This window comes from Polypterus senegalus, chromosome 1 (assembly GCF_016835505.1).
Source record: "Polypterus senegalus isolate Bchr_013 chromosome 1, ASM1683550v1, whole genome shotgun sequence".
Lineage (NCBI taxonomy): Eukaryota > Metazoa > Chordata > Cladistia > Polypteriformes > Polypteridae > Polypterus > Polypterus senegalus.
In genome coordinates, this window is record NC_053154.1 from 312,206,063 (window position 1) to 312,227,124 (window position 21,062).

The following is a 21,062-nucleotide window of genomic DNA, read 5'->3' on the forward strand; positions in this document are numbered from 1 at the left end:
ATACCAACAATTCAAAGGAAAAACAAATCTTAAAAGTGTGTATCCGGAAAACCAAACATGGGGGTTGGCAAGCGAAGCGAGCAGGAGGGCGAAGAAAACATACCTGACTTAGGGATCAAACCATAGATAATCTTAAAACATGAAGAGGTGACAGGTCTCAGTTAAAAAAAAAATCTAAAGCATTTTATCAATTCTCCTAATTTAGGAAACTACTTCTAACTTCATCAGGGTTTGAAAGAGCTTGTGCGCTGTTCTTACTCACTTAGGAGCTGCCAGAGGACGGCATTTGTGCAGAGATCGGCACACACATCCAATGAAATGCAGAATGTTTTAGAAACACGGAATAACAATGAAAAATGATGTGATTTTCAAGCATTTCTCTAGCACGTTCAAAGAAAAAGTTTGCAAGGAAAATAGTACTAGGGTGTTGTACCGTGTTAGCCATTATGAATGTAGAGAAAAGCCAAGCAAAATGACCCCTTTTATTGGCTAACTAAAAAGATTACAATTTGCAAGCTTTCGAGGCAACTCGAGCCCCTGATTACATCTTGCCTGAAGAAGGGGCCTGAGTTGCCTCGAAAGCTTTCAAGGAAAATAGGAATGACATCATATGAATGTTGTAGGTTGTGAGACACTGTTGTGTTGTGAGGTGATTGTTATGTTTGCAGAATGTCTTCTCGGACTTTAGCACTCTTAATGCTGGCGACCAGGTGTCATCAGAGCCATGAAAGTACATAACGGGCCTCTTCTGCAGCAAAGGGAGTCAAGAGGATAATTCTGGACTCTCTCGTAGCATCCTGAAAAACTCCAGTATTACACATGAGTGTCAATAAGCATGTACAGTGCACCCGGAAAGTATTCACAGCGCATCTCTTTTTCCACATTTTGTTATGTTACAGCCTTATTCCAAAATGGATTAAATTCATTTTTTTCCTCAGAATTCTACACACAACACCCCATAATGACAACGTGAAAAAAGTTTACTTGAGGTTTTTGCAAATTTATTAAAAATAAAAAAAACTGAGAAATCACACATACATAAGTATTCCCAGCGTTTGCTCAATACTTTGTCGATGCACCTTTGGCAGCAATTCCAGCCTCAAGTCTTTTTGAATATGATGCCACAAGCTTGGCACACCTATACTTGGCCAGTCTCGCCCATTCCTCTTTGCAGCACCTCTCAAGCTCCATCAGGTTGGATGAGAAGCGTCGGTGCACAGCCATTTTAAGATCTCTCCAGAGATGTTCAATTGGATTCAAGTCTGGGCTCTGACTGGGCCACTCATGGACATTCACAGAGTTGTCCTGATGCCACTCCTTTGATATCTTGGCTGTGTGTTTAGGGTCGTTGTCCTGCTGAAAGATGAACCGTCGCCCCAGTCTGAGGTCAAGAGCGCTCTGGAGCAGGTTTTCATCCAGGATGTCTCTGTACATTGCTGCAGTCATCTTTCTCTTTATCCTGACTAGTCTCCCAGTTCCTGCCCCCCACAGCGTGATGCTGCCACCACTATGCTTCACTGTAGGGATGGTATTGGCCTGGTGATGAGCGGTGCCTGGTTTCCTCCAAACGCGATGCCTGGCATTCACACCAAAGAGTTCAATCTTTGTCTCATCAGACCAGAGAATTTTGTTTCTCATGGTCTGAGAGTCCTTCAGGTGCCTTTTGTCAAACTCCAGGCGGGCTGCCATGTGCCTTTTACAAAGGAGTGGCTTCCGTCTGGCCACTCTATCATACAGGCCTGATTAGTGGATTGCTGCAGAGATGGTTGTCCTTCTGGAAGGTTCTCCTCTCTCCACAGAGGACCTCTGGAGCTCTGACAGAGTGACCATCGGGTTCTTGGTCACCTCCCTGACTAAGGCCCTTCTCCCCTGATCGCTCAGTTTAGATGGCCGGCCCGCTCTATGAAGAGTCCTGGTGGTTTCGAACTTCTTCCACTTACAGATGATGGAGGCCACTGTGCTCATTGGGACCTTCAAAACAGCAGAAATTTTTTCTGTAACCTTCCCCAATCCACAGGATTGTCTCGGAGGTCTACAGACAATTTCTTTGACTTCATGCTTGGTTTGTGGTCTGACATGAACTGTCAACTGTGGGACCTTCTATAGACAGGTGTGTGCCTTTTCAAATCATGTCCAATCAACTGAATTTACCACAGGTGGACTCCAATGAAGCTGCAGAAACATCTCAAGGATCACAAGGATGATCAGGGGAAACAGGATGCACCTGAGCTCAATTTTGAGCTTCATGGCAAAGGCTGTGAATGCTTACGTACATGTGCTTTCTCAATTTTTTTATTTTTAATAAATTTGCAAAAATCTCAAGTAAACTTTTTTCACATTGTCATTATGGGGTGTTGTGTGTAGAATTCTGAGGAAAAAAATGAATTTAATCCATTTTGGAATAAGGCTGTAACATAACAAAATGTGGAAAAAGTGATGCACTGTGAATACTTTCCGGATGCACTGTAAGTAGTGAAATGTGAAAATAAATATGATTGAATTATTTTGCAAAAAAATATATTTTTTCTGCTGCTGCTGGTGGAACATTATGTAAGTGCATGAACCGAATGAATAATAACAGTTGGTGAGGAACGGGTAATTGTGCACAGCAGTAATCGACTCAAAAGAACTGAACAGACGTGATATTTATGTACATTTAGTCCCGTATGTGCTGAGGGGTACATTTAATCTGCTCAATTTAGGGTCACTGGGAGCAAGTGAATATTGTAACAGTGCTGGGTGTAAGGCAATAAGTATTGAATTTTTAGTTGATATTTAATAATCTTTCACAATTTATTACAAGTGCAGTGGCGTACAAAAGTTCTCAATGCCCTTAAAAGTCATCCTAATTTTCTGCATGACAAAAATTTGTCCATATATTTATCCATTTAGTATTTTTAATGTGAACTCTTATGCTGTAACAATTCAAAGTCCAAATAAACCATTTTCTGTAGATATTTAACTGAAGAAGAAAAACTGCCTAAGGTGTTTGTCTAAGTATTTAAACTTCTCTGATTTGGAAGCTCCAGGTTTATAAAAGTACCAGATGAATCACAAACAACACAAAGGTGACAGTCGTAATTAAACACAATGAGGTACGACTTGTAAGTCCTTTACATCTCTCTGCAAAAATGAAGACAAAGGAGCATTCTGCTGATGTAAGAAACTTCCATCCATCCATTATCCAACCCGCTATATCCTAACTACAGGGTCACAGGGGTCTGCTGGAGCCAATCCCAGCCAACACATGGCACAAGGCAGGAAACAAACCCTGGGCAGGGCGCACACACACACAGGACAATTTAGGATCGCCAAAGCACCGAACCTGTATGTCTGGACTGAGGGAGGAAACCCACGCAGACACGGGAAGAACATGCAAACTCCACGCAGGGAGGACCCGGGAAGTGAACCCAGGTCTCCTAACTGCGAGGCAGCAGCACTACCACTGCGCCACCATGCCACCTGATGTAAGAAACAAAGTCATTGAAATGCACAAGGAAGGAAAAAAATATCAAAGTGTTTGAATGTCCTGTTAAGCCACTGTGAGGTCTATCATCAGAAAGTGGAAGAATCATCACAGCACTCAGACTCTTACTAGAATAGGCTGTCCCTGCAAACTAAACATCAGAGCAAGGCCTTGATTAAAAATTCTACCATCACTTTCAGAAGTCTGCCATGTTCTTCGGCTGACACTGGAGTGAAGGTGCAGGGTTCCACAACTTCAAGAACTCTCCATTAAACAGGCCTCTATGGTAGGGGAGTAAGAAAGAAGCCGTTCTTTAAGAAGGTCCACATTGTATGGTATTTGCTACAGAGCATGAGAAAGACCAGATAAGATGTGGGAGAAGGTTTTATGGTAAGATGAGACCAAAATAGAACTTTTTGGTGAAACTTCAAAGAGGCATGTGTGTCGTAAAACTAACACTGGCCAGACCTCAAGAAACACCAGACCTATGATGACATATGGTGGTGGTAGCAGCATGCTATTGGGGATGTTTTAATGTGGTTGGACTGGGAATCTTGTCAGAGTTGAAAGAACAATGGATGGACACAAATACCACACAATATTGCAGAAGACGTTGTTCCAGTCTGCTGTGAACCTACTGTGGCAGGGAGAAAAATCATCTTTCAACATGACAAGGACCCTCAGGATAAGGCCAAAGTGACACTGGAGTGGCTCAGAAACAGAAAGGTGAATGTTTTGGAATGGCCAAGTCAAAGTCCTGATCTTCACCCTATTGAGAATCTGTGGCACTATCTGAAAACTGCTTTCCAGAGGTGCCATCCCACCAACCTAGAGGATCTTGATAAATTCTGCCAAGAAGAATGGGGAAGAGTCACTCGTGAACAGTGTGCACAACTGAGATATACCCATAAGAATGAAGACTATTATTGCAACAAAAGGGTTCTCGACAAAGTAGGCCTTGAATATTTAGGCAAACACTAGCGTTGGAGTTTTTCTTCTTCAGTTAAAATTCTACACAAAATGGTTTATTTAGACTTTAGGAATGTATTGTTACAGCATAAGAGTTCAAATTAAAAATAATAAATAAGAAAGTGGACAACTCTTTTGTCATACAGAAAATTAGGATGACTTTCAAGGGGATCAGATACTTTTGCACACCACTGTATATACGATATAAATGAAACCTTAACAGAATTAATTTTTACACTGAAGGAGAAGGACTGAATGCAGCTCAAGGGTTAACTGAGTGCTACTTAACTCTTTTAGGGCGGATGTCGACTTTTGTCGACAGGAGGGGTTGAGGGCGAATGTCGACTAAAGTCGACATCCAGGGATAGAGGGCGATAATCAGCTGTTAATGGCGACAAATCTCACTGTCACGTCACAGGCATTCCCTCTGTGCTTGGAAGAATGATAGACTCGTTGACTCGGCAACTAATCCTAGCGTGTGCGTGAGTTGCGAAATGTAAACAATGGCAAGATGGTATCGACATGTGACAATGGAGCGAGGCGAGTGCAGAAAAGAAAACACTCGGCAGACAATGACAATGTTTTGCGCATTATCGCGGAGTCGGACTCTGATTTTTCAGAATCGGATTTTATTGACAGTGATCAGGAGATTGAGCAAGAGAGTGAGAAGCCGGCATCAGCTGATCAAACACCAGCCGATGCGCGCCAGCAGATCTGCTGCCAGCTGAGCGCTTCGCGCAGCCGATGCATCTACAGCAAGGTTCACGTGGGATAAATACACAGACATTGATCCGTTGAGAGCCGAGCTGGCTACTGGACTTCACAAGACGGCATGGCTTGCTATTGGACACGACAGATCACCAGCTGCTGTACTTCAGGCTGCTCTCTCCTGATGCTGCTTTTCAGCTACCGCCAGACGAGATAAACAGGTAGGCAGAGAAATTTTTCAATCGCGGGCTGCGTTTGCATCGGATTCTCATTTTCAAAGTGTAAACACACAACAAAAGACGAGATGAAGCGTGCTGTGGTATTACAAATAGAGATGGGACAGAACTGGTGATATAACTTCAGGGAGCATTGGTCCAAACGTGCTTTGTCCCCTGGTGGCTTTGGACAGGTTATGTAGCATGGTGATAGGTACGTGCTGCTGCAAAGTTTTATTCACTTCTGTAATAAACAGAAGCAAATCCCATGGGGTGAGCTGGGCTATAATGCCATGCATAAAGTTCATAAAGTTTCAGAAGATGAAAAGAGGTGACAATACGGTTTTCATGCGGGCAGAAAACTTGGTGGCAGTGGAATGGCACAATGGCAAAAGGGTGACTTGTCTCTCTACAGCACACACTAACAATATATGTGAGAAAGTGCAGCAACAGACAATTGAAAAGTAGGCACTAAAGCAACACGTATTGTAAGCAGTGCAATGTGGCAATGACTGAAATTGGCTGCTTGGACCGAGATCAGACTTTGCAGGACTTTGCTGTGTAAAATGTATGTGATATGTATGTGAAATCATAGAGTATGCAGGCTCATACAACATGCAAGACAGTAATATTTGTCAAAAGTAAATATTTTTTGTTGATTTGATATGTTAAACAATTGCTTTGTGTTCTTTTTTAAAAAATGTTAGTTTTTGGAAAAATATTCAGCCCTGGGAGATAAGAAAAAAAAAAAAATTAGCCCTAAAAGAGTTAAAGCTGAAAGCACAAGAGGCCTCTGCCTCATCTTAGAGACGATTTTCCAAGGTTAGAATGATGTTCATGAGTAACGAGCACCCCTCCAGAAAGCAGGGATAAACTGATGGGAAAGCCCAGCCATCACTCTTCACATAGCGGTGTTGAGGATAATGGGAGAGTCGACATTAGTCAGAAATAACTCCTGTCTTTAGTTGATTGGAGGAGGTAATAAAGTTCTCCATATTAAGAGTCAGATGACGTGATGCATTACATGAGGTAATAGTAATAGAAAAGTGTAAAAGAAGATGAATTGTTTATTTGATTGCTCAATCCATGGACTGAGACATTTGTGTATAATTCTGTGCAAATAAAGAAATGTTCTGCATCCTCATCTGGTCTCCATAACTACCTTCTTTGAAGATGGAGGAAAAATTTTTCCATGACAAAAGCAAATGTGGTGGATGATGCAGTGATCCTTTTCAGGGCTCAATCACACAGCCAAGCACGTGTAATACAGAAATGGAAACCTACTAATAAAGGGTCTGTTTAATTTGAATTCATTCATTTACTTAAGATATTTTGAAACAGTGTGATCTGGTAGCATAGTTTCCAATGTTGACCTGGAGACTCAGATCGTGGATTGATAAAGGGGACTGATGTTATATCCTTCACAAAGAGCTTAACATATTTTCTTAATTGAAAAGTACAACCGACACATCTACAGTATTCAGTGTTAAAATATAGATAAATAAAGTATCTATCTATGTATCTAAAAGAGGATGTCACACACGTGTACATGGACGCAGGATGTGGTAGATTGCACTGATTCTTTTTCTCGCTTTCCTGCAGACCGCTTACAGGAGATTCCACCTGGCCCTGTTGACGTCACTTCCGGGACCGAGCCTATGAAGGAAGACCTTTCCGGCTCCGGGCCTCTGTGATGTCACGTCCAGACTTGAGCCTATAGCTGAAGACCCTTATGAGCCTGACCCTTTTGACCTCACTTCCTGTCTTCCCCTTTAAAGCCTCCACCATTTCCCTATTCCCTCAGTTCTGTTTTGGACTCGGTTTTGTGCACATCAGTGCTGTTATACATTTTGCAACTTTGCAGCCAGGATACCAATTATACGGGTGGCTGCCCAAAACCTTTTTATGACTCTTATGTCTAGTTTATGTGACAAGGTAATTAAAGTCCATTAAACACACTCACTATTAACAATCAATACAGAGATACACGAGGAAAGAACATGTAAACCGTATACTGCTGGCTTTGTGGGGAAGAAATGCCAGATCTTCACTACCACTCTACATTTATGTTAGGACATTTGTACTGAACTTTAACCTGATTACAACCAATTGCATACCTAGAACTTTTGAATTGAATTGAAGTCTTGTCACCGTATTGCAAGTTATGTGTGTGCTTGTTCTTCAGTTCCTGCTACTAGACGACTAAATGTGTGCATGTGCATGACAGCACCAGCATTATTTTTTCAATGAGCCGCTCATGCAAGAGGAGGATGTGAATCCAAAACATGTTTTCTAAGCATTACCATTGATTTCAATGCAACAAGTGTGTGGCTGTAAATGCTAAAAAACTTCTGCATGCAGGAGTTGTCTAAACTGCTCACTGTTTAAATTCTTAGAAGTGAACAGTGTTATTGAGAATCATACCAAATAACTTTTCAAGAAGTTTAGTTGCATTCTGGTAAAGTGCTAACATACAAGAAAAATGTTTAGGTGTGAAAGGACCCATGGTGTTAGTATAAGAGAACTATAAAATGTTACCATGATTGTCAATTTGTGGCTCAGATGCTGTAAAATTGTGATGTCATTTATTCTCAAACGTGACCTCCTAGTCCTCACTGGGAGTGGGTATAAGATGCTTCATAAGTACTTCTCATATTCTGTTCTGAAGTACGACAAAGTCTTTTCCTACTCCAACTTTTAGTTTTATACCTAGGAGTAATTCTGAGATAAACATAGGCACAGATCTGTACTCCACACACAAGGTAGGCCTATTAAGCCTGGCTCCAAAATTCAAGAAACAGGCTTGGTGACCTGCATGTGTCAAAAGAAGCCAAAGCTTAAATTTAAAAAAAAGTGAGAAGGAAACTGTACAACCCCCGGCCCAATGACAAAAATAATGTGCAAATTTTTACACCAACAACTGTTGTTTTGTTTTTTTTTTTTTCCTACTGTGGAATAAAAACCTACCTTTTTTTGTATATCTGCCTCTCTTATTACTCCCTCAGTCCTGGTTGGTCCCAAACTACTAGTGGGCCATCTGCTTTAGTAGACGGTTTGTGACAAATACCAAATCCAAAAATGAGGGCTGAACAGCATAAGTGAGAAAATGAATGTCCCGGCAGTAGACTGAGGCCTCTCAGGTCTTTCTAACAGCTGGGGCGTTTCCCATATCTGATACATTAGAGTCCTCCCCACTTGGGGTCAGTATATAAAACACAATGAACATAATTAAAAATCTATAATAATAAAAGGCAAAGCCCTCACTGACTGACTGACTGACTGACTCACTCACTCACTCACTCACTCATCACTAATTCTCCAACTTCCCATGTAGGTAGAAAGCTGAAATTTGGCAGGCTTATTCCTTACAGCTTACTTACAAAAGTTAAGCAGGTTTCATTTCGAAATTCTACATGGAACGGACATAAAGGTCGATAACGGTCGACAAAGTCCGCCATGTTGAACTTGCTTATTTATGGCCCCATCTTCACGAAATTTGGTAGGTGGTTTCCCTGCGCTAACCGAAACCAATGTACGTACTTATTTCGGTGGTATGACGCCACTGTCAGCCGCCATATTGAACTTTCCAACATCACTCATTCTCCAACTTCCCGTATAGGTAGAAGGCTGAAATTTGGCAGGCTCATTCCTTACAGCTTACTTACAAAAGTTAAGCAGGTTTCATTTCGAAATTCTACGCGTAATGGTCATAACGGTCAACAACGTCCGCCATGTTGAACTTTCTTATTTATGGCCCCATATTCTCGAAATTTGGTAGGCGGCTTCCCTGCACTAACCGAAACCAATGTACGTACTTATTTTGGTGGTATGATGCCACTGTCGGCCGCCATATTGAACTTTTCAACAGTCTTTGTTACTTATGGGCCCATCTTCAAGAAATGTGGTACACGGGTTCCCAACGCTAACTGAATCCTACTTACGTACATATATGCGTTCATAGCCTGCACCTCGGTCACCGTGTGAGGTGGCGTTGGCGTCCCCCATCCCAACGCCTCCCACGTTGTTGGCTGCCTGCCTATATAAGACCGTCAGTCGCTCCAGTCTCTACATTCCCTTCCTTGCTTCGCCAAGGGATTCACGTCTCCCTACTGATAACTACAGCCTTTTTATTTAATCCACGGCTTCTCCTCTGTTTTACTGTTTGTTTATTACAATTATAGTTATTGTATAGGTATTTTACACTTACTTTACATTGCTCAGGTACCCATTTCCTTTATCATTACAACCCCCATTAAAATATCTATCGAGGTGATCACCATCGATCAAAGAACTGTCACTTACCGAGTGGTTTCCATGCCCGGAGATGGCACCTATCTTTTTCATTCTCTTTGTTACATATTGCACGGCCATATCAGGCTCACTCTTGATATCCGGAAGAACATTGTGTCCTTATGTATTGAATGACTGGGACAGGCTCAAGGTGTGGACTGATGACGGTACAGGAGATAATTATACTATACAGGAGCACTAGAAGAGTGAAATGCTTAAGCCCTTCACCTATGGTTCTTAATGTGAGTTGATGGCTGCTGCTTAATTGTTCGTTTGTCACTTTCAAGTGTACCGAAATGGCCAAATATTTTACACCTTTCGACAACCGCCAATGCCTCTTAAACATCCTAGATTCACAGGTGACGATTTCAGTAGTGGACACTTTGATGTTTATGAATGTTTAAACTCTCAAAAGCTGGATGTGATTTTATCGATGAAACCGGTTGTGTACTTACAACACTTGACAGATGCCGAATGTCACTTCAACACAAGTCCTGCAAATACTGTCGTAATTGAAACAAACCATGAAACTCAAACCGATTGTGACAGCAGCAATCCAAGCTGTGAGATTTGAGACAAGATTACTGTTCACATGGCCAACTGTACGTTGCATGCTCAAGAGTAACCTCAGCGTACAGCTTGGTCATATTACAACCGGAGGGCCGAACTGACAACATGGTATACAAAGAGATCCTTAACAAATAATTATTGGTATATTTTCCCTCAGTTTAAAAAGGTTTAATTTTCTTCTTAATAAAAATTTTGATGCAGTACTTCGCCGCTGCGAAGCGCGGGTATTTTGCTAGTAATTAATAAACATGACATTGTAATTGACAGAATTATACCATAAAGGAAAACCAAAACATATTTAACATTTTGGAACAGTGGACCAGCTCTACACCCTTAGCAGAGTCCTGGAGGATACATGGGAGTTTGCCCAACCAGTCTACATGTGTTTTGTGGACTTGGAAAAGGCATTCGACCATGTCCCTCGGGGAATCCTGTGGGGGGTGCTCCAGGAGTATGGGTTACCGGACCCCCTGATAAGAGCTGTTCGGTCCCTGTACAACTGGTGTCAGAGCTTTGTCCACAGTAAGTCGAGCCCGTTTCCAGTGAGAGTTGGACTCCGCCAGGGCTGCCCTTTGTCACCGATTCTGTTCATAACTTTTATGGACAGAATTTCTAGGCGCAGCCAGGGTGTTGAAGGGGTCCGGTTTGGTGGACTCAGGATTGGGTCACTGCTTTTTGCAGATGATGTTGTCCTGTTTGCTTCATCAGGCCATGATCTTCAGCTCTCTCTGGATTGGTTCGCAGCTGAGTGTGAAGCGGCTGGGATGGAAATCAGCACCTCCAAATCCGAGACCATGGTCCTCAGCCGGAAAAGGGTGGATTGCCCTCTCAGGGTTGGGGGAGAGATCCTGCCCCAAGTGGAGGAGTTCAAGTATCTTGGGGTCTTGTTCACGAGTGAGGGAAGAATGGACCGTGAGATCGACAGGCGGATCGGTGCGGCCTCTACAGTGATGCTGGCTCTGCATCGGTCTGTCGCGGTGAAAAAAGAGCTGAGCCGTAAGGCAAAGCTCTCAATTTACCAGTCAATCTATGCTCCTACCCTCACCTATGGTCATGAGCTGTGGGTAGTGACTGAAAGAACGAGATCGCGAATACAAGCGGCTGAAATGAGTTTCCTCCGCAGGGTGTCTGGGCTTTCCCTTAAAGATAGGGTGAGAAGCTCAGTCATCTGGGAAGGGCTCAGAGTAGAGCCGCTGCTCCTCCACATCGAGAGGAGTCAGATGAGGTGGCTCGGGCATCTGATCAGGATGCCTCCTGGTCGCCTCCCTGGTGAGGTGTTCCAGGCACGTCCAACTGGGAGGAGGCCCCGGGGAAGACCCAGGACACGCTGGAGGGACTATGTCTCGTGGCTGGCCTGGGAACGCCTTGGGATTCTCCTGGAAGAGCTGGAAGAAGTGGCTGGGGAGAGGGAAGTCTGGGCCTCTCTGCTCAAGCTGCTGCCCCCGCGACCCGACCTCGGATAAGTGGAAGAGGATGGATGGATGGATGCAAATATGAAAAAAGGCACATGAATTGGGGGTGGGGGAGGCTAAAGAAATATTTTTATGAATTAGCACTGACTATATATGTACTTTAAATTTATTTTGAGCTTTAATCATTTTTCTTAGTTTTACTTAACATTTGAAATGACATTCATATTTTATATTATTTGATAATAAAACTTATATTTAAGCTGTACTTTTTGGTTTGTTTTGAATTTTCTGTAACCCCACCGAAAGCTGGGTTTAGTTGGGACTTCTATTTTAGATTATGGTTGCTATGACACTGTGATCCACCACTAGAGGGTGTGGCTTCAGAACTTGCATTTAATTATGCTATAGGTGCAATGGTATAAAGGTCACCATTATTTTGTTGAGTACCCAGTAGACTTTCAAAGATTGTGCATACTTTCCCAAAGAATAAGTGCGTGTGTGACTATACGTTGCAATTTGGCAATACCATCCATCCATTATCCAACACACTATATCCTAACTACAGGGTCACAGGGGTTTGCTGGAGCTAATACCAGCCAACACAGGGCGCAAGCCAGGAAACAAACCTCAGGCAGGGCACCAGCCCACCGCAGGACACACACACACCAAGAACAATTTAGAATCGCCAATACACCTAACCTGCATGTCTTTGGACTGTGGGAGGAAACTGGAGCACCTGGAGGAAACCCACGCAGACACTGGGAGAACATGCAAACTCCACGCACAGAGGACCCGGGAAGCGAACCCAGGTCTCTAAACTGTGAGGCAGCAGCGCTACCACTGCGCCAACGTGCAGTGTAGCAAAAAGAACCTTAAAATACACCAAAGCCAGTTCAGGACTTGTGATAAAGTGAGGTCCATGGCTGTTTGCTATTTTAAATAAATAATAGATAGATAGATGGATAGATAGATACTTTATTAATCCCAAGGGGAAATAATCGGCATACGCGTGGCTTAAAGAGGGGGCGCGGTAGTGTGGCCAGAGCAGTTCCCGGGTGTGATACTTGCATGGGCGTTTCCGCACTAAAGTGCATAGGTGTGGAAGTGTTCGTGTCCGTAATTGATGCCGGGAGCTGCTACTCACCGCACCTGTGCCACGTCCCCATTATAAATAGAAGGAGCACAACTGTGGAGGGAGAGATCAGAAAAAGGGAGAGAACAGTGGTTAAGAGAGAAGAATGGAGAGGTGCAGAGCTGGTGCGAGTGAGAGTAGGCTCACTTGAGCAGAGGCAGGCAGCTGGAAGGAGAGCCCTGGAATAAATGTTTGTCCAACACTCGGTGGGGGAAACAGGAAGCGGTCGCTCCAGCTGAGTGATCTCAGGAGCTGGAGTGATCCAGAAGGTGTTTGGCTCACTGTATAAGGCCGCGGTAGGCCGTGGGAATCAGGAAGGCTTGGGAGTGTGAGCCCCAACATGAGCGCCCTGGTCTCTGGGGAACCTGAGTCTCGGTCCGGCGACAGCTATACGGAGCCAGGGGACGGAAGGCTACCGGTTCAGCAAGGGAAGGTCAGCTGCAGCTGCAGGTAGGGTGACTCCCCTGTTGCAAGAGAAGCAGGGGAGCTGCCAAGTAGTAGGAAGAACACACTGGGTTTTTATAAAAGGGACAGTTTCCAGCCATTGTTTTTAACCTCGTTTTTATGGATTTATTTATTTGGGGTTCAATTATTTTTAACATCCACTTTTTGTTTTTTTGGATTATTCATTTATTGATGTTTTGATGAACTGCACTTTAGTTGGACACTATTTGAATGTTTTGTAATTAAAGCACTTCTGCACCTTTAGCACCATCACTTTGCTTCATTTAGTGTCCTCATTGTCCAGCTCATCTGGTTACATTTCCGACGGTGTTGGGTTCAAGAAGCTCCCATAAGAGTGATGGGAGCATGGTCTAGGACCCGCATCGTCACAGGACTCCAGCAGGTTTGGCCCGCAGAGGAAAGCCTCACCTCAGATGGCCTGGCCCTTAACTCGAAAAGCAGGCTTCCTGGCCTGCACAAGCCAAAATGTGGCTGTCTATTAAAGTGAAGCAACTTCACAAAAATGTCCTTTAAACGTTTAGTGTAACCACAAACCTCTTGACTTTAACACATAATTGAAAACAATTTACCATTGCATGTCATTCATTTTCTTAAATAATGAAAAATCAGAATCAGACAGGCAAGGCAGGGAACAAATAAGGTATAATGTGCTGTTCTCCTTGAACCCCAGCATATTTACATCCCAGGAATCTTGTATTTCATGAAAAGGGCTAAAACCAGGGTGGTAGAGAGAGACAGGCACAGAATATATAAAAACAATTCCGGTCCTGAGTCAAACAATCAATAATCTATAAAAAATGTTCAAAGTGCAATGACACCTTCAAAAATATTAAAGTGCAAAAAGGTAAACAAATAAATAAATGATTAAACAAACAAATAAATAAATGAGAATCTGATTCTTTTACTTCTTTCCTTTTGAAAGCTATTGAAAGAAAACAGTTCTCATAAAGAAAAGCTAAGCACAAAAATAAAAACAAGCCATTGACTAGACCAGCGTTTCTCATCCTTTAAGTATTTGCGACCTGAGTTTTCATAACAGTTTTAATCGCGCCCCCCTAATGTTTTTTTGAAAGGAGCCCACTAATGCCAATTTGATCTTTTTTAATTAATGATATATCATAGATGCATATTTTATAATACCTACTTAACTTTTATCGACATTTATCTAACTCTACATTTATTGTTCTAGTATCAGAATGTAGTTTAAGTTAATTTGTTTTGGTTTCAATGGATGTATTTTTCATATTTTCGATTCTTGTTTTCTTTTTTCACATCTTCGCGCCCCCCTTTTTGTTACTTCGCGCCCCACAGATTGAGAACCACTGGACCACACCTCCACACAATCCCAGAGTCCATCCAAGAGATTTTTGGAGGTTTTACTGCAGACACTATCACCTTTACCATCACTCCCACAGAACAACCAGATGGTCGCTAAAATGGAAAGATGAAAAAGGATGACCTCCAATATCTGCAGCATCATTTTTCTTGTCTGCAGGATTTCTAGAGCCAAGCACAGCTGACACATCTCCAGTTCCTTGCACTGGGCTCACGCATTACCACAATCGCAATGTTCACTGCTTCAATCAGGAAGGAACTTCCTACATTATGGGGTTCCAACTTTTGTACAGGCACATGCTAACATGCAAATGAATCCTTCATCCAAGTAACTTTACTACACTTCCTCTGGGTCCCTTATTCATTAACAGCCCTTTCTTTGCCAGCAGTTCTTTATCTACCATACTTCCAGTCTCACCCAAATTTGTAGCTCGGTCTCCTCTGGTGGTCATTCAGTCTCCTTGCTGTTTGTTTTATTTTTTAACTCTTTTCCCCAAATAAATCTGTTTGTTCTTAAAACCCCTTAACGCGCACCCGTACCGGTCCCGGGACATAACAGCGTTTTAAAAACGTTACAGTAATGTGTGCATGCCCATCTGCCATGCATCTCGACATACTACCCATCAAATGAAACTTCAAAGTCTCGTCTTACCGATGATATAAACCATTTTGACACACAACAACCACAGCACTGACACTAAAGCCTTTTTTACAGAGAAGTACATACTTTTAAGAGTTGACTTTCCCTACCTTTGAAGACCCCCTGCAAGTCAAACATCAATATTTCCGAGCAGTATTGATCCCATTGTGTCCATAAGGCTCCAGCGAATATAATCCAGTAAAACGATTTAGGTCCAAAACACACGATATATCCTCAAAGGGACAAAAACTCCAGAAAACGTTTCATAACTTGAGACCACCTACGTAATTTTTTTTCATTTATATTGATCATATCAGACGTAATTTGTTTCTGTCGGCGATAACCATGCTACCGCATGAAACACGGAAGTGTTAGCTTCTGATCGACACCTAAGTTGGCCAATTACGACGGGTCTGGGGTTGACTGGCACCTCGTATAGCCAACGAGTGTCACAGACAGCTGAAGGATGACGTAAAACTCCAAACGCTGGTAGAATCTACCAGTTTGATTGGACACTGTGACTGACACTCAAAACTTACAGCCAATGAGCAGCCGAGCATTTTGATATGTAACTTGCCATACTAACTTGTAAACAAAACGATCGGAGCTGCGCAAAGGTGGCATTTGTGCCAGTCTGCAGAGTTGGTGCGTGGTTGTTTATTGTGATTTCGCCAAGTTTTTCGCATTTTAAATATGAATAAAGTAGATAAACGTAAATAAACGCTCGATTAAATAATAGATGCATGTACGCGCGTGAAAGTATTCAATCGCCCATAGACGCTAATGGCAGAGAGCGACATGTGCCACGCCTTGTGCTTTCTGCTTGCTAGTGATTGCTGCCATCAAGTGGCACATGGAAAAACGCTGAGCTGTGTTGTAACAGTTTGTAAAAGAAATGTATATAGTTTGTGTGCATTTTATAAAAATAAAAAGTAAAAAATTAAAAATATAAATATATTTTTGGCCCATAAGACTTGTATTGACTATTTTTACATAGAAATGTGTATTTTTTATTGTTTTTATTATTTTTATAACTAATAGAGTGACACTGTGTGTAGATATAGATTCCTTTAGGTGTAAGCTTTCAGTAGAGCCCTCATTGATATCTGTGGGTTGAAGCATTCAAACGTTATTACACTTTCTCCATATGTTCCAAAATGTGGATAATGGTCCCTCTAAAAAGCCCCTGGGCATGCCCACATAAAAACTGGTGTAAAAATGTCATTTTTACAGGTATTCTTTTCAAATTTGAAATGTGAGTAGTCAACAAGTTATTCTGTTGGTACATAGTGTGTTTCTGTCCCCACCTACCTACTGCAGCTTTATTTTCCTTTATTTTCATAAACAAACTTAGGCGAGAACAAAAAAATTAGTTTTTTTTGTGAGTTCTAATGTGCATAACTTTTGATCAGTCACACCTACAGTGATTCTGACTACTAAGGGTGAAACTGGAGAATGTTACCTTTACAAAGAGACCAAACATGTGTTTATACTCCAGATAGTTCAATAACAGCAATGATTCTAATTTGGAGAGGTCGAATTACAAGCGATTTAGCAAAAATGACCCCACTTGATAAGGGGTTGGTTAACAACCTTGCACACCCCAACCCATAATCTCACATAAAATAGGCCATGAAACTCTAAGCAAGGGAGTCTTACGTTTGACGACTTGAAGTTGACAATTATTTGTCGAGTGCTCAGTAGACATATAAGCCTGACACGTGTACAGTCCAGTGTCATCCAGCTTGACATCCTTCAAAAGCAATGAAAAGTTTCCACTTGGCAGCTCCCTCATAAACAACTCTGTTCTTCCCCTAAAGTGCTCATGTTGATGCTTGTGATCATCCGCGCCCTTCTCGTGCCTGTGGACCACTGTGGTGTTGTTGAAGAGCCAATCAAGTAGCTCCAATGAAATTGACGTGCTGCCCTTCACTGGAAAACTGCAGTTCAGAATGACAGTGGAGCCCTCCATGGCCGTGACCTCTGCCACTTTATCACCTGAGTCCAACTCTGGAACAAAAAAGAAAAATCAGCTTTGATGGCTCACCTGGGACCCTTGGACTATGTCACCTATGGCCCCTCTGCCCTGTTACAGCTCCTTTCCTCTTGGGCAATTTCTTCTACTAGTTACTAGACATTTCCTCTAAACTCTACCACAATCAATTGCTTTGTCAAGACACTTCTGGATGCCAGACAAAATGCTGACGTTGATGCTGTTAGTAGTTTATGACTGAGCATTGAGTCCATGAAGAAAATGCCTGTGAAGAACTCACACAGGAACACATTAAAGTTTTGAGGCTGGAAATTATAGGTGACACACTTTCAGGTAACATTCAGTGTGGACTTGGTGCTAAGAACATTTTTTTGTAAAGCACTTATTTGACTGGGTCTTTGACGTGTATTTTTACTTTGTCTTAAAACAGGGTCATGTCAAAGCTGACAGACTGCTCTTCAGACTGGTGCGACTAAGTGCTTGAATGACAGTAACACATTAGAAGGGAATACGGAGGGATCTGTGAATTTTTCTAGCCTAGAGAACGTTCAAGACGACAGGTAGAGACTTTCAGAGAGAGGATAAATAACCCCATGCAGGAGCTGAGGGTTGACAACAAGTATGACAGTGTGAAGGGGCAATCAGATACACTGATGGCAGTAGCACAATAAGGAGGAGGACAGAGCAAGGCTATAGCAGCGGGCCTTCTTTTGCCAGGCATTATAACAGTAAAAATGTGTAAAAAGATTGTTACAGTTTTAATGTACAGTTTATTAGAGTTTAATAAACACCCCCATTGAATGGAACAGTTACAATTATTTTAAATTATCTCTGTACTGTATATTTTGCCTGCAAAACTAACGATTGTTCTTGGTATGCAGTGGTTAGTACCAAAGGTAAAAATTGGTCCAAGCTAGGACAACCAGTAGACCACTGACATGGTCATGGACACCCAAGGGTGCAGCTTGGTGCGTAGCCACAGACTGGTCAGAGTGCCAATACTGACCCCTGTCCACCACTGAAAGGTGACCTGGTCTAATGAATCACATTTTCTTTTAGATCATTTGGACATCTGGGTAGGTAAGCATCATTTACCCAGGGAAGAAATGGCAGTTGAATGCGGAGGCAGTGTGATGCTCTGGGCAATGTTCTGCTTTGGATGCTGGCATTCATGTTACTGAAAAGACTTGCAGACTACATGAGATAGATAGATAGATAGATAGATAGATAGATAGATAGATAGATAGATAGATAGATAGATAGATAGATAGATAGATAGATAGATAGATAGATAGATAGATAGATAGACTGATGCTATATAATATGTGAATGGTCTTGATGACTCCCTGCCCTTTAGCCTATCCCCATGTTCATTTCAGACCTGTCACTCAGGTGTAGTCTTTGTTAGTTACAGAGGTCTTTAAAGAACCTGAACTGCAATATGTGTTGTAATAAAGTTCATTCAACTATGGAATATATGAATATATAAAATGACATGGTTCCTGTGTCATTTCCACTCATGTTCCATTGTGTCTTTTCACCACCTGCTACTGCCCACTATGCACATGTATACTGCTCAAACAAATTAAAGGAACACTTTGAAAACACATCAGATCTCAATGGGGAAAAAGTCCTGCTGGATATCTCTACTGCTATGGCCTGATATGGTGATGTGTGAGGAATGGAATGATGCCACATTGTTTGATGAAAATGATCAACCTACAGAGGGCTGAATTCAAAGACACCTAAAAGTGAAAAAATGATGCGGCATGCAGGCACATCCATTTTGCTGAAATTTCATTCCAGCAACTCCAAATTATACTCAGTAGGTTGTATGCATGCTCCTAATGAGACGACGGATGGTGTCCTAGGGGATCTCCTCCCAGATCTGGACCAGAGCATCACTGAGCTCCTGGGCAGTCTGAGGTGCAACCTGGTGGCGCCAGATGGACCAAAACATAATATCCCAGAGGTGTTCTATTGGATTGAGGTCAGGTGAGTGAGTGTGGATGGGGTCAGTCAATGGAATCAATTCCTTCATCCTCTCACCACATGAGGTCGGGCATTGTCATGCACCAGGAGGAACCCAGGACCCACTGCACCAGCATAGGGTCTGACAATAGGTCCAAGGATTTCATCCCTATACCTAATGGCAGTCAAGGTGCCGTTGTCTAGTCTGTAGAGGTCTGTGCATCCCTCCATGGATGTGCCTCCCCAGATATACCATCACTGACTCACCACCAAACCAGTCATGCTGAATGATGTCACAGGCAGCATACCATTCTCCAAGGCTTCTCCAGAACCTTTCACATCTGTCACATGTGCTCAGGGTGAACCTGCTCTAATATATGAAAGCACAGGGCGCCCACCAGTGGTGGACCTGCCAATTCTGGTATTCTATGGAAAATGCCAATCGAGCTCCACGGTGCTGGGCAGTGAGCATAGACCCCACTGGAGGACGTTGGGCCCTCAGGCCACCCTCATGAAGTCTGTTTCTGATTGTTTGGTCAGAGACATTCACACCAGTGGCTGGCCTGCTGGAGGTCATTTTGTAGGCTCTGGCAGTGCTCATCCTACTCCTCCTTGCCCAAGGAGCGGATAGCAGTCTTGCTGAAGGGTTAAGGACCTTCTACGAGGGGCCCTGCCCAGATCTCCTAGAGTAACTGCCTGTGTCCTGGAATCTCCTCCATGCCCTTGAGACTGTGCTGGGAGACACAGCAAACCTTCCGGCAATGCCACGTGGTATTGATGTGATATCCTGGAGAAGTTGGACTACCTGTGCCAGCTCTGTAGGGTCCAGGTATGGCCTCATGCTACCAGTAGTGACACTGACTGTAGCCAAATGCAGAACAAGTGACAAAACAGATGAGGAGGGAAAAATGTCAGTGACCTCCCTCCATCTGTTAAACCATTCACTCCTGTTTCGGGGGTCGTCTCATTGTTGCCCCTCTAGTGCACCAAAGCAGCTGAAACTGATTAACAAGCCTCTCTGTTACTTAACTGACCAGATCAATATCTCAGAGGTTTCATTGACTTGATGCTATACTCTGATTAAAAAGTGATCCTTTAATTTTTGAACAGATTATTTAAACCCCCACACATATTTCCCTCTTCAAGTAAAAGTGTTAAGGAAGTCTTTTTTTTTTTTGCTCACCTTGACCAGACATCAGCAAGAACAATCCGAGCAGAAATGTGGATAGCATGATTTTAGAACCTGAAAAAGACATACGAGAAGTTGAAGAGACAATCAGTAATCTGCTGGTGAAGTTTTTAGGCATTTGTCAAGTAAAACTGTCCCTGAAAGTGACAACAGTTGAGATTCACTGGGTATCCTCAAATGTAACATGGCTGGCCTGCCTCAGGAAATCTGAAACAATGTGACCCATGTCGGGTGATGGCTCCCAGGCATATCCCCCTCTATACATTACAATCGTGTGTCACCAATATCAGTCTGTCAAGTTCTCTGTAGAATCTGAGAGATGCTGTCAGGACAGAACAAGTCAGCCATTGAAGCTTTAAGTAGAACCATCGTCAAAGTGTGAAGGCCAGGAGCAGACTAAGCTTTTAAGTAAGGCCTGCAGTGAAATCCTGCACACTTAACCTACAAGGCAATGGATTGTGAACACTCACAGTAATCGATTTGTTAATATTTGCAAAAGTCACAAACATAGTAGTCAGAGAAGAAGTTTAATACTCTTGGACTTTATGAAAATTCATTTGTGTCTAAACATATGTTGCAAATTCAATCCCAACCTCTGAAATGAGTCCCTTCTACAAAGAATTAACCAGATGCAGGCAAGCACTTCATTCTGCACTTGTACAATACAATACAATACAATTTATTTTTGTGTAGCCCAAAATCACACA

The 21,062-nt window shown here is 42.6% G+C and overlaps 1 protein-coding gene across 2 annotated transcripts in view; it reads right to left on the reverse strand.

Moving 5' to 3' along the window:
• Window positions 1–21,062, reverse strand: part of LOC120515174 (CD276 antigen homolog) — a 62,418-nt gene that overhangs the window by 22,190 nt on the left and 19,166 nt on the right. For both annotated transcript variants that reach the window (XM_039735934.1, XM_039735929.1), the window contains exons 2-3: window positions 20,350–20,409; window positions 16,862–17,212 (exon numbers count right to left, since the gene is read on the reverse strand). In XM_039735934.1, the coding sequence (XP_039591868.1) occupies window positions 16,862–17,212; window positions 20,350–20,398 (400 nt within the window). In that variant the 5' untranslated portion in view covers window positions 20,399–20,409. The remainder of the gene's footprint in view (window positions 1–16,861; window positions 17,213–20,349; window positions 20,410–21,062) is intronic.